The following is a 13,984-nucleotide window of genomic DNA, read 5'->3' as shown; positions in this document are numbered from 1 at the left end:
CTCCTGCCTCAGATTCCTGAGTAGCTGTGATTACAGGTACATAACACCACGCCTGGCTAATTTTTGTGTTTTTAGTAGAGACAGAGTTTCCCCATGTTGGCCAAGCTGGTCTCAAACTCCTGACCTTGTGATCCACCCGCCTCATCCTCCCAAAGTGCTGAGATTACAGGTGTGAGCCACCGCACCCAGCCACTATTTGGCATATTTTAAAAAATACCATCTATCTTTCATGCTTTTGAAATTTTCTGCATTTGTCAAAGAAAGAAACAGAATATCAAAAGGAAAGATACCTATTAAAATACTTTTTTTTTTTGACCTCTGAACTTTTTATTGGCCTCCTGCTCCCCCAAGGGTCCCCTGCTTCTGCTGGCCTAATGTCTCAGAACTTTGGTGTCGTTGGTCTCAGACACCACTTTGCCATCCACTATCCGGCGGGTGGTCGTCTTTTGGATGGTTTGCATGGAGTTGCTGCTGCTGTTCAAGGCATCACTGAGACTGAAGTCCTCCCCATCTTCCAGCAGGCGACGGTAGGTGGCGATCTCAGCCTCCAGCTTGGCCTTGATGTTCAACAGAGCCTCGTACTCCTGGGCCTCGCGCTGTCCCTCTGCCCGGGTCTGTGCCAGCTCTGACTCCAGGTGCAGCAGGATCCCGTTGAGCTGCTCCATCTGCAGGGCATAGCGGGCCTCCACCTCCCTCAGGCTGTTCTCCAAGCTGATCTTTGTATTTCTCATGGAGTCCAGGTCAATCTCCAAGGACTGGACTGTACGTCTCAGCTCTGTGTCATCCCAGCAGTTTCAACCTCAGTGGACTGTGTGGTGACTATTGTGGTACTCTCCTCAATCAGCTGAGTCCAGTACTTGTCCAGCTCCTCTCGGTTCTTCCGAGCCAGCTCGTCATACTGAGCCCGGATTTCTGCCATGATCTTAGCAAGGTCCTGAGATTTGGGGGTAGCTACCTCCACGGTCAATCCAGAGCTGGCAATCTGGGCTTGTAGGCCATTTACTTCTTCTTCATGGTTCTTCTTCATGAAGAGCAGCTCCTCCTTGAGAGCCTCGATCTCTGTCTCCAGCTGCAGCCGAGTGACATTGGTGTCATCGATGACCTTTCGGAGACCATGGATGTCGCTCTCCACAGACTGGCGCATGGCCAGCTCTGTCTCATACTTGACTCTAAAGTCATCAGCAGCAAGACGAGCATTGTCAATCTGCAGAACGATGCGGGCATTGTCCACGGTATTTGAGAAGATCTGAGCCCTCAGGTCCTCGATGGTCTTGAAGTAATGGCCCCAGTCTCTGACTTGGGGTCCCTTCTTCTCCAGGTGCGCCCGGATTTTGATCTCCAGCTTCCAGTTCTCGGTCTCCAGGCTCCTGACTCTGTCCAGGTAGGAGGCCAGGCGGTCGTTCAGGATTTGCATGGTCTCCTTCTCGTTCTGGATGCCTCCCATTCCTGCCAGACCCCTGGCCATCCCCGCGGCCAGGCCCCCGACCCCCATGCCGCTCCGGACGCTGGTGGAGCGCGTCAGAGACGTGGGAACCAGAGCCCCCGGCGCCTGCATAGACGCTGGCCACGCTGCTGACCGGCCGGGCGCCATAGCTGGGCACCCGGACGGAGCCCACAGACCCGTAGTTGGTGGAAAAGGAGGAGCGAGTGGTGAAGCTCATGCTGCCCGGGGAAGAGAGCGAGAGGACAGGACTCAGGCTTCGCAGACCTAAAATACTCTTTTAATGACCATTTGAATTTCTGAAGAACTGAAAGATAAAGGTCATTTGTACTAGGATTCAGAACGTGATCACTTCCAATTATGTTCATTCCTTTATTTCATTCTTTGGTCTACTTTTGTAAGATACAGCAGTTCTCATCTAGGTGGAGTCAAATTTATTTAAGTGCAAGAACTGCATTTCAAAAGCTCATCCTGAACTTCTCAGAAAACCCAAAGGTCATGTTTACAGAATAGATGCCTGGCAGGATTAAATAAATGTGGAACTGCGTGAGCTGTAGGTTTTCTTTTTCATTCTATCATAGATGCTGTTAATCTTCAGATGGTTACTTCTGCAATATAAACTATATATCTTAGATTATGAAAACTAATTCCCTACCTGATACACTCATAATCACTTTTGCAAGAGCTAATTTTAGATTGTTTCTAGCTTCTTATTTCATCATCAGAGACATTTTAAATTTATAACAATTCTCTAGTGCCTCTTAAGACCCTTATGTAAGCAAGCACTCCTCCATGACACAAACCAACAAGTGGAGTGGGGTTTACATAATGTGAAAAAGATGAGAGCAGTGGTATTTATTATGTTTTGTTTGTCTTAATAAGTGGGTGACAAGGGGAATGTTATGAAAAATTGGTAATGGAAGATAACATGATATACAGGAGAGGAAGGCTAAAACAACAACTACAAATAGGACAAAAGCAATAAATTCCACTCTTCATTGCAGTATTTGATATGTTGTAATTTAATTGGTAGCTATTATTCAACTGTTCTTAGTCCTTACATTTCTTAGAGCAGCCTTTCTGTAAGCCAAGTTATATCACCAGACATTTGTTTTAATAGTAATACTTCTTGTTTATGGAACTCTTTGTGGTTCATAAAAAAACTCATATTATCATTTCACTTGCTTCTCACCATAACCCAGTGAGAGGAGTAGAATAGGAATTATTACCTACATTTTATAGATCAGTAAAAAGGATCACAGATTATAGTTATATACCACTAAGTAGTTCTAAAGCCAGAACTACCGATACAATATACTTTTCTCCCTACCAGATTTCAAGTTCATGGAGACACACACACACACACGCACACACACAATATGTGAAAGAAAATTTCTAAGTTTCTAAGAAAAATTTCCTTCTCATTAAAACTGCAGTTATATTTCTAGCATCCTCTTCTCTCTTTGATACGAGTTAAAATATATAGGTGCTATTCAAGTTAACAAATCATGATTTCTTTTTAAAAAGATAGATTTTTAGATTGGAGAAATATTTCATGTTAAGGAAACATAAAATATAGAAATTCAGTTAGCTGAATTAGGGGATTATACTGATTTATAGAAAGACTCTGAATAGGATTTCTTTAAATAGTAAAATTCCCTGGCACATTCAAAATATGTTGATATAAGAAAATCTGATTTAGACAAAACTCTGCAGGAATACATCTGTTATATAAATCCACACTCACCTGTAATTTACTCTAGAGAGAACAATTGAGTGATCATAATAACAACACAGTCATATAGTTCTTCATTATATGTTTTAAAGTGCTTTTCCCTAATTTATTGCATTGTCTTTGGCAACCTTTTAAGGCAGTCAGAGAGGGTATTGCTATCCTTTCTTCACAGATGAGAAATTGAGAGGTTAAGTGACTTGCCCAAGGTCAGACAGACATTCATTCATTTACTGCTATCAGAATGATGTAGTTTTAACGGGGTAGTCAAGGAAATATGGTTCTTCCTCTTATTTTTTTAAACAAGCTGTGAAAGCCATTAAAACAGAGGTTGATGATCTCACAAACATAATGTTGAATGAAAGAAGCCAGACACAAAAGTGTACATACGGTAGGATTTGGTTACTATAAAATTCAAATGTAGGCAAAACTAATGTATAGTGACAGAAGTCGGGATGATGGTTACCTCTGGGATGGTAATGGGGGTGATGGAGGGTTTAAGATAATGTCCTCGTTCTTGATCTGGTTTTTACATAGTTATGTTCACTTGGTGAAAATTCACTGGGATATATACTATAATTTGTCTACCTTTCTTTATATACATTAAAGAAGTTTCCTCTTTGAAAAGAATCTTACATCTTTAAAAACAGTAATTTTAAAATGCCAATTAGATCATTTAATATCCATATCCTTGAAACATTTGTGATTTCCATTAGGTTTCTTAAATGCATTTTAAAAATAAGAACATGACTAAATCATAAGAGTTTAAAGAGTGAAGAAAAGTTTGTAGAAAAAAAAATCCAGTATTATTTCACCGGAGAAAGGTTTGATATGAAATGGGAATTGGAGCACACTAAGATAATAATGCAGGTGATTTAGGATCAGGTCAACCATTTGTATTCAACTTTGTCAAACTGGGAATGGTAAAAAAATCAGATTATATTGTTAGTCACATCATATATCTTAGAGAGCATAAGCAAATTCAAGGAAGATAAGAATTTTTTAAAAAATATATCTATTTTATTTTAGAACACTGTATATTAGGATGCTGTGTTGGGCATTAGAGAAAAAAAGCCAAGGGCAGCAATAAAAATCTGAGTAATCTGTGCACACCTGGGGACAAACAAAGCCTTCTGAGAGGCCCACGTAGCTTTCAATATAAGAATATACAGGAAGAATGTGTTTTCACCATTTTCCAGGAAAAAATTACATATACCTTCAATTGCTTAAAGTAATTGCAAAATTGATATCGTCACTCTCCCAGAATTCTTCATACTCTAAAACTCCATACAACTGAGCGCTAATGCTACACTTCTATGCAGTTACCACAGATGACAAAGATTTTGTTTAAGTTTTACATATGGTCTTTTTCCTGTTCTTTCCAATTTTTTCCTTTTTTAAAAAATCCATTATAGTACCAAAAAATTATCTGTATCAAATGTGTATTTTGATTACAGGTCAGGAACAGAGAATTTCCAGGCAGTCAGTGATATCTGGACCCAGGGTGCTTTCATTTCACCAGGGCTCCTGCAAAGGCAGCTCCACCTACAGCTGACTCCATGGGAGAGCTGCTGAATGCATCTCAAGCCCAAGGAAGACTGGTTTGTTCCTGACCCTATGCATTAGTTTCACTAGGACCTGTTTTTTAAATATATATTTATTTATTTAGAATGTGTGTGTGTGTGTGTGTGTGTGTGTGTACATATATATAATGTGTATGTGTGTGTGTGTGTTTATATATACATTTAGAGACAGGGTCTCACCCTGTTACCCAGGCTAGTCTCAAACTCCTGGGCTCAAGTGATCCTCCCACCCTGGCCTCAAAGTGCTAAGATGACAGGTATGAGACCCCATGCCCAGTCTAAATTTTACACTTTCAAAATCTGCATGCTGCATGCCAAACATTTTGCAGAATGGACAGTGTCAAGCTGACTGTGGTTACCTGCCAGCTTTCTGGCAATCTCTGGGCCCACTCCTTCAGTATCCAGGATGAGTGTGAGCTGTCCTCAGGCAGTTAGGTTATTAGAGAGTTACCCTGTGCTTCCCAAAAGTGTTCATATCATAATATAGATTAGAGAGGCAGCTCAAGAGACAGAGAGAAGGGGACAGGAAGAGGTAGGTTGAAGGAATTCTACTCTTTCTGACTCATCAACCTGACCAAACATCTTTTCTACCAGCAAAAGATAAACAAATCATGGGGAATTGGGACCTGTGTGTCTACGAGTAAGTCCATGTGGAATCATTTCAGGACCATTTTTTTTTTTTTAATGACAGAAAACCAAAAGCCACAACTATTTTAACAACAGTGAAATAACTCTTTGAATCATTTTGCAAAGTTTGCTGTGCTAATTAATTTAGTCAGACCTGATCCCTTTGAAAATGGAATTTCTATTTCTATTTAAGCTACTAGGCATGCCCCTAAATTTAATCTCTCTTACAGCAGAGTCATTAACTAAATCATCGCCTTTGCCCTCCAGGGTCTCTGTCGCTCCCCACACCTGGAATCTCTTTCTATTTCTCCTGCATCACCAATGTAGATATGTAGTCTTATGACACTTAGCATGTAGCAGATAGGCCGTGTTGCTTTTAACTTTTACTAATTTTCTTTATTATAGTCTGTCATATCACAGATACATCTGTCACACATAATCTTGACCATTGTTTTAAATAACCTGGCTTAGTATAGAAAAAGATAAATTGAGATACTTGCCATCAAGCCTTGTTCTCCTGGTTTTCCTGGTTCACCCTTAAAAAAGAATAGTGATAATTTTAGAAATGCTGTAAGCATTTTTTTAAAACCCTTAATCATTTTGTTTTCTTTTTCCCTATATCTGTTGGGGCATGTAAATATCAAGTATATTCCTTCAGGTTAAATAGAGGAATGTAGCACATTAAAAGAGAGCTGATTTCCCTTCTACAAACAAACTTCACAAATTTAGGGTTTAATAAAATTAGTCTAGATTATCAAGTCTTCTTTAGGATGACACAAAGATAATGACATGGTGTCTTCTTTAGGAAAACTCAGAACTTTCATACATAGGACAGAAAGAGAACTGCTCTTAGTACTAGAGTTAAATAATAAAATGAACAGAGACTGATTTTAAATTTTGGTCTTCCTGGATTAATAATGGCTGAAGTAACATGTTCGATTAAATTTGATAGAGAAAATTGCACTATATCTTGACATTACTATCATTTCCTTATATTCAGATGAATTTAGAATTATTGTGTTTTATTGTCATAATGATAGTCATTGGCTAAAAATATTTTTTGTCTTAAAAAGCCTATAAATGTAGATATTGCTGGTCTTTCAAAATAATTATTTCACAGTTTATTTTTATAGTCTTTTCCTAGCAAGGCATGATGACGTGCCTATAATCTCAGCTATTTGGGAGGCTGAGGCAGGGGAATTTCTTGAGCCCAGGACTTCCAGGCTATAGTGTGCTATGATGGCACCTGTGAATAGCCACCACACTACAGCTTGGGCAACATAGCAAAGACCTCATTGCACACACAAAAAGCTTTTTCTAGCAGTCATCATAGTATATATAAATAAACTCTGAGACCATATACAGTTCAAGTTATATGTTTGAAAATTTTGAAACAAGTTAATTTGTCCTGTGTATAGAAAGCTCCATTTCTTACTTACATGAATTAACTCTGTTCATTTAAATAATGATATAATTTTGGATTCTGTGACTTGTTATACCCTATCTTTAATTTTGTTTTTATAAAGGTAATTTCTATCTTGAATTTGAGTATAGTACATAATGCTCAATTATCTGACTAATGTTTTACCATCAAAATGGTTTTAACTACTTTTTGAGAGACACTCATTGTTTCTCTGTTGGCAACCAGCAATTAATGGGAGAACTTTAAATATCCCTAAAGTTGTAGCTGTCCCTGCCTTCTGGAATATCATTATGAGAAAAAGTGAGGCATTAGAAGACAGTTATAGAATTCAACTATTGACTTTGAAGGTTGAGTGAAAGCAGTCCTAACAACTAGTAAATCATATGTTGAAAGACCATTCCTCATTTTATATTCACAGCAGCTCTTAGAAAGGGATATGGGCTTATGTGGCTGTCTCACAAGTTCTAAAGTATGCTATATTCTTATAAAGAGTCATTCTTTTTAAAAATGCATAAATACATGCATATAAAAATGAAAGAAAATATACCAAAACATTAGTGACTATTGTAATTTTTTTTTTTTTTTTGAGACGGAGTTTCACTCTTGTTACCCAGGCTGGAGTGCAATGGCGCAATCTCGGCTCACCACAACCTCCGCCTCTTGGTCTTATTTTCAAAATTTCTGCTTTGAGGATAAATATTTTCATTATTATTATGTACTACAAAAAAACAATAAAAATAATTTGTTAAATAAATATATTGAAAAAATAATTTAATCCAGTAATAAACCTTAATTTCTAGTCATAAAGTCATAAAATAAATAAAAAATGTTTGACCTTTTCCACATATTTCTTTAAATTGCTGGACCGCCTCTATGAAACCAAACCATTTATCTTCTGCCTTTTACTACAATATCATTGACACTTGACCAAGCTTAGTAGCCAAATATTGAGATTGCTTTTAAATTATTTCTGTGAATAAGCCTTACATACAAAAGACAAATGACATTTAAAACATATGCACTGATGTTTTAATCATTCATTTTATGGATTTTTAGCAATTTTGGAGGTTCCAGTTATTTATAAGGGATTAAATATTGGAACATTTCACTTCCTCTACTTTCCATAAATAGCATAGAACTTTATCAGTCTGATCTTGAACCTTTGGAAAATGTTATTAGCTTCCTACTTAGTTTTTCAAATGAATCTCCCATTTAAACCAAAGGCTCTGGTGCACCCTATGGCAGTGAAGAGACAAATGGGGTCGAGCAACTCCAATCACAGACTTCTTGAGGCTTAAAAACAGTGTAGTGGCTGCCTCCAGGTGTCTCTAGTGGTTTGCTTGGATCCCAGTGGATTGGGTGGTAAAGAGGAATGCACCTGGGAGTGCCCTGTGCTGCTTGGGGACTTTCCCATCATCCCACTTCCCTCAACCCACACTGCTCACTGGACCCCCTCACCTGATGCCCCCAACACGCTACTCCACCCTAGTTCTCAGCCCTTAACACGAAACAAAACTTGTGAGAACACGTGATCCAAAAAGCAACTCACGGGTACTCCTGGCATTCCACGGGGGCCATCTTTCCCTGTGTCCCCAGGTGGTCCTCTTGGGCCTGGAGGGCCTGGGGGTCCTGGAGGCCCTGCCTGTCCTTGGTCACCCTGTGATGGAGATGGGAACAGACCAGAAATAACCATGAAAGATAAAGACCCAGGTCTTTTTTTCAGCACCTTAAATTTGTATTATCTAATCCACATTTACACTATGAAAAGAACCAGAACAGTCACAAATATAAAGCCTGTAGGCAATTTGCCTCCCAGCAGGCAGCAAATAAATATTCATGCTGGGTGACTGAGTAGAGGCTATTAAAATCAAAGCAGTTCAGGAACCAGCACTTACAGTTCTTGGAAACAGGGTATATGTTACCACTGTAGTCAGAGCTGGTATAAAACGTGTGCATTACTTTATCCATAACAACCCTGTATCAGTTACATTCACCACGTTTAACAAAATGGCTGCATTTATAGTTAGACAAATGTGTTTACTTTTTCATACCCTATAAAATTAAGCATATGAGGTTCCCATCATATGGCATAATACTTTATAAATTAGCAAAGCTGGAAAGCTTAGAAACTGGATCTGTTAGTAGTTACAATTTAAATTTTTTTAACTAAGAAAAAATTTGATAGGCTTTTAATGTCTTTTTCTGGTACTGTCATCTAACATTTCAAACAAATGCAGCTTACTAAATGAAATTTTGTTTGAGGATATTTCCAAATAAATACCCACCCACCACCCACACCCCACCCATAAGAGATAAATTGTAAAGCAATAGGTACACAGAGCAATATCCACTGTAAAGAAGAAATCAGACTTCAGCAAGAATAAGCACTACCTTAATCAGGCGGCGTTTAATGAGCTGCTGATCAGCAGAGAGAAACCCATGATTGATTTTAGGAAACACCATCTTATCAGTCAGGTGAGGTCAAAGGTTGAAGTTCAGAGATGAGAGAGTTGAAGAATAGACATCAGAAGGCCCCAAGAAAGAAATAAAGATATATACATTAGACTTTTAATGATTTAAAAAAATAGAACTGGCACTTATGTCTAACGTTAGACCCACTGGCTCTTCTTGAAAGAAACATCATCCTGAAATGGGATGGTGAAACCAGATATATTCAGTACTAATGAACATTTTTTGTACCCCATCATTTTGCTGTGGATGTTGGATCCTTTTAATGTAGTTTATTCCCAGAAGCAGGAAAGCAGGTGCACCCCTGCATGCTGCACTCTGAGAAGAAAGTCTAGAGACGAAATGCCAGTTCCATTTACGTCAGACTTGTCAACCAGCATAATGTGGAATGAACTCGACTGCCATTTTATTGATGCCCGAAGTCCAGAGAGAGTACTTAGGATTATTTAATTGACCAGAAAAATATTACAGAGCATTAGAATGCATGCAAATTAAGCCATCAAGGCATGGTATGGTTCTGGATCGTTATGCCCACCTCTCTGCACAGTACCTGTTTGACGTCAATATCCTCCTCTCAAGTATGCTCCGAATACACCCTCTTAATAGACATTTGACCTCACTGATGCAAGTGGGGTCCCAAGTGCCCAATAACTTGATATATATGATGAGAGGAAGCTAGCGGGCTCGGCAAGCCAATTAAATGGTTCCTGCTCACGCTTATGCTGATTGCAGCTCTGACTATGCAGGCATAGGTGACAACCACAAACCTTGACGGTGAGGATCTGATTACTGTGCAGGGCAGCAACTGTGGGGAAGCCTGGCAGGCCCTATGGACGTAGCACAGCACCAAAACAACACAACATACGTCACACAGACATTTCACTGGGGGACAAACAAAACAAGTACATACCTAGTGTCTCCCTTTCCTGGCTCTAAGTCTTGCCTTGTCTGACACACCATAAACAAAATTAGATACTTGAGACCCCAAAATAAACCTTTCCTTTTTTTGGATGAAGTCTCAACCTCCACTTCCTGGGTTCGAGTGATTCTCCTGCCTCAGCTTCCCTAGTAGCTGGGATTACAGGCATGCATCACCATACCCTGCTAATTTTTGTATTTTTAGTAGAGGCAGGGTTTCACCATGTTGGCCAGGCTGGTCTCAAACTCCTAACCTCAAGTGATCCATCTGCCTTGGCCTCCCAAAGTGTTGGGATTACAGGCATGAGCCACCACGGCCAACCAGTTTTGTTTTTTTTTTTTTTTTTTAAAGACAGTCTTGCTCTGTCACCTAGGCTGGAGTGCAGTGGCACAATCTCAGCTCACTGAAGCCTCCACCTTCTGCATTCAAGTGGTTCTCTGTCTTAGCCTGCCAAGTAGCTGGGATTACAGGTACACATCACTATGCCCAGCTAACTTTTGTATTTTCAGTAGAGGTTTCACTGTGTTGGCCAGGCTTGTCTCGAACTTCTGACCTCAAGTGATCTGTCTGCCTTGGCCTCTCAAAGTGCTGGGATTATAGGCATGAACCACTATGCCCAGCCAAACCAATCATTTCTTAAAGCATGCAATGGGGAGAGTGAGAGCTCATTGTCACTGAGCCTGGGGCAGATACAATGGGATCTGTGTCCACAGAGGGTACGAGCTTGCTACATGGAACATTTCTGGAATCTTACTTACAAAATTGCACATCTTAATTACAAAATGTTAGTCCAAAATGGAGATAACTATAGACACTGTTATGAAAACAACACTGTAATTTCCTTCCATTGACATTCCATTTACAACTGAGGACATACAATACATGTATTAATTCTTTTTTGGACAACAACAGGAAACAAAATTTTGCCATCAGATCAGACTTATTCCCCAGAATAAACACAGTACACCTCATAAAATATAGTCTTGCCACCCACATATCAAAATTTCTCTCTCCAATCATATGATGAATCTCAGATCTCTCCTGTTTCAGGAATTCATGCAGAGGTGGTGGATGCAAATCTGTCTCTTATAACGTGTATTTCATGTCAGGGGGATTTATGGCCACACTCTGCAGTAATCACTTCTGTCACATAACTTTTCCAAAAGAACTTGACAGTTCACACAACCCCTTAATGCAGAAAAGCAGTTTTGAATTCCTTCTCCAAGGAGAACAGGGCAGAGATGTTTTAGAGAGTCATTGTTCAATAACTTGTACTAATTTCTCCTCACAGGCGTTATCAATTGGGTAAGTCTGAGAGAGAAATTTTGTCTTTGTTCTATTTCTTTTCTAACAACATGTGAAACTAAGGACTTTTATTCTCCCACCGCCCCCCCCAAAAAAAGAACACAGAACATGTTTACCATACATAAAATAAACAACAACCACAGCAATGCATGGCCTGGGCACCCCTCCTGCCCCTTCCCTCTTCCCACCCAAATTTATCTTGCAGATATTTTTAGGAAAGCCTAGAAAATTTCAAGATTTTTAATTTTATTAGTTTTGTGAATATTTTCTCTCCACATTCCTCATATTAGAGATAGATTTTTCTTTTTAAGAGAGGCAGTAAAATTAGTTTGCAGTCTGAAGACATTTCTTCAGCCCTAATGGCTTTGATTCTCAGTCTTCAGTACTACAACTTCTCAGGAAGCAAAACCGAGAAAATCTTATCTCTCTTGCCAGATTTGTTCTGATAAGGCTATTAAGTGGCTGTGTAGTTTTGACATGACCTATGTCCTCTTTTTCTTCTCTCTAAATGCAAGTCCTTTAAATATAGATTCTGCATAAATTCTATATTTATGCTACAAGTTGGAAAACAGATGTATACAATTTGCTTTTGTTTTACTATGGAATATGAGTTTAAAATGTTATTAGATGGTAATGTGCCAGGATCTTTCCATCTGTGACTCATTAGCCCTATATTACACAGTCAGAATTTTATATATAAATCTCATATTTATGTAACAAAGAACAAAAACAGATACAAATAAGAGGTCTATGAGGGATCAGAATCCTGATTAGTGGCGATAAATCATAATGTCACTTGAAAAAGGATTATCTAACAAAATAATTTTAAATTAAAAACATTTTAGCAGCACACATGGTAGGACTTACAAATATTTTGAAATTTGAATGTATAAATAAGTCACTTCTTGTACTCATATCTGAGCATGACCAGCTTTCTAATTGATCACATTTTCTAAATGCTCTCTCACACACACACGGCCTCAAGTTTTATAACTCCTTAGTTTGGGTTCCAGTTTTAATGAGATCTAAAGAGAGAAGTGGATAGGTAATTCTCACCTCAGAAAGATCTTTTTCCTCAAACAGAATAATCTCTATTTGAGAAAGCTAACTTATATTCTTTAATCACCTTGACTGTGAAAATGCTATCAATTAGGTGTTTATAGCTACATTTAAAAGATTTCATTAGCATGTAGGCAAAATAGTTTTTCAGGAGTTTACACATACAGCAAGCTAAAAAGGGGACATTTGGAAGGATTCTCCTAAATTCTAACAAAAATCCCATGATTTGGGCTGCAATCATGGGATTTCAGCTGGGGTAAAAATAACCCTCAGATTATAGGCCAGTGTCCTAGCGAGTGTTTCAAAGCAATAACAAATATGGTACCTCTTCTAAAAAGTCTATTTAATTAATGGTAAATAAATTTAAACATTTTTATGTAAAGCAAATGTTGATATATTATAGGGTTATAGCATTCAAAATTGCATACGTTTTAAAAATATTCACCATTTGATAGTGTTAAAAAATCCCATTTCACAGGGGCTCCCTCCAGATCCTGGGTAGACACTGACTCTGCTTCTTGCAGGAGTTCTTTGGAGGGTTGGTTTGTAAAGTACAGATGTTGACACCCATCCTTAGGGCATGGCTTTGAGTGGCCATAGCTGCTAGGCTTCTCTAGGCATTCATACAGAGAATACAATTTTTATGAACTACACCATTTTTCCCACAGTATCATTAGTCATAGTTCTTTCTAAACAAATAAAATGGACATATTTTACTTGGTTTTGCATCTCAGAAAACTTGCCTGGTACACAGATGGTTTCAGTGGGTGTGGAAAAACAAATGTGGCTCCAGAAAAATATGGAGAAAAAAATCCAGGAATAAGATAAATACTGAAATAATTTTTGTTGTTGATTTTTTTTTTTTTTTTTTTTTTTTTGAGATGGAGTCTGGCTTTGTCGCCCAGGCTAGAGTGTAGTGGTGTGATCTCAGCTCACTGCAACCTCCACCTCCTGGGTTCAAGCAATTCTGCCCCAGCCTCCTGAGTAGCTGGGATTACAGGCACCTGCTACCACAGCCAACTAATGTTTGTATTGTTAGTAGAAATGGGGTTTCACCACATTGGCCAGATTTCTCAAATTCCTGACCCTCAAGTGATTTGCGCACCTCAGCCTTCCAAAGTGCTGAGATTATAGGTGTGAGCCATCACACCAGGCCTGAAATAATTTGTACATATTTTCACCCACAAATATTTTGAATTCTTAAAAAAACGGATGTATAAGAGATGTAAAACTACTTTATATAACTCATTTTTTTCTCTCCGGAGAGCATAATGCCTCAGACAGCTTCATCAATCTTCATGACATTCTGTCAAGTAGGCAACCATCTCACAACCAGTATTTTAATGTAATTACGGGAAGGGCTATATCTCCCCCTTTATTATTATCTAGAAGAAAGAATGTAAGCCTACCCCAAAGGGATACTGAA

The 13,984-nt window shown here is 38.7% G+C and overlaps 1 protein-coding gene and 1 pseudogene across 1 annotated transcript in view; both read right to left on the bottom strand.

Annotated features, from left to right (window-relative positions):
* COL25A1 (collagen type XXV alpha 1 chain) overlaps positions 1 to 13,984 on the bottom strand; it is a 518,595-nt gene that overhangs the window by 122,379 nt on the left and 382,232 nt on the right. Inside the window, exons 8-10 of the mRNA XM_078366719.1 lie at positions 10,043 to 10,102; positions 8,356 to 8,463; positions 5,884 to 5,919 (exon numbers count right to left, since the gene is read on the bottom strand). Coding sequence (XP_078222845.1) covers positions 5,884 to 5,919; positions 8,356 to 8,463; positions 10,043 to 10,102 — 204 coding nt within the window. The remainder of the gene's footprint in view (positions 1 to 5,883; positions 5,920 to 8,355; positions 8,464 to 10,042; positions 10,103 to 13,984) is intronic.
* LOC100395418 (keratin, type I cytoskeletal 18 pseudogene) lies at positions 287 to 1,709 on the bottom strand (annotated as a pseudogene).

The sequence above is a fragment of the Callithrix jacchus genome, chromosome 3, assembly GCF_049354715.1.
Source record: "Callithrix jacchus isolate 240 chromosome 3, calJac240_pri, whole genome shotgun sequence".
In the NCBI taxonomy this organism is placed as follows: domain Eukaryota; kingdom Metazoa; phylum Chordata; class Mammalia; order Primates; family Cebidae; genus Callithrix; species Callithrix jacchus.
Note: the sequence above shows the minus strand (reverse complement) of the source record. Positions and strands in the feature narration are given on the sequence as shown.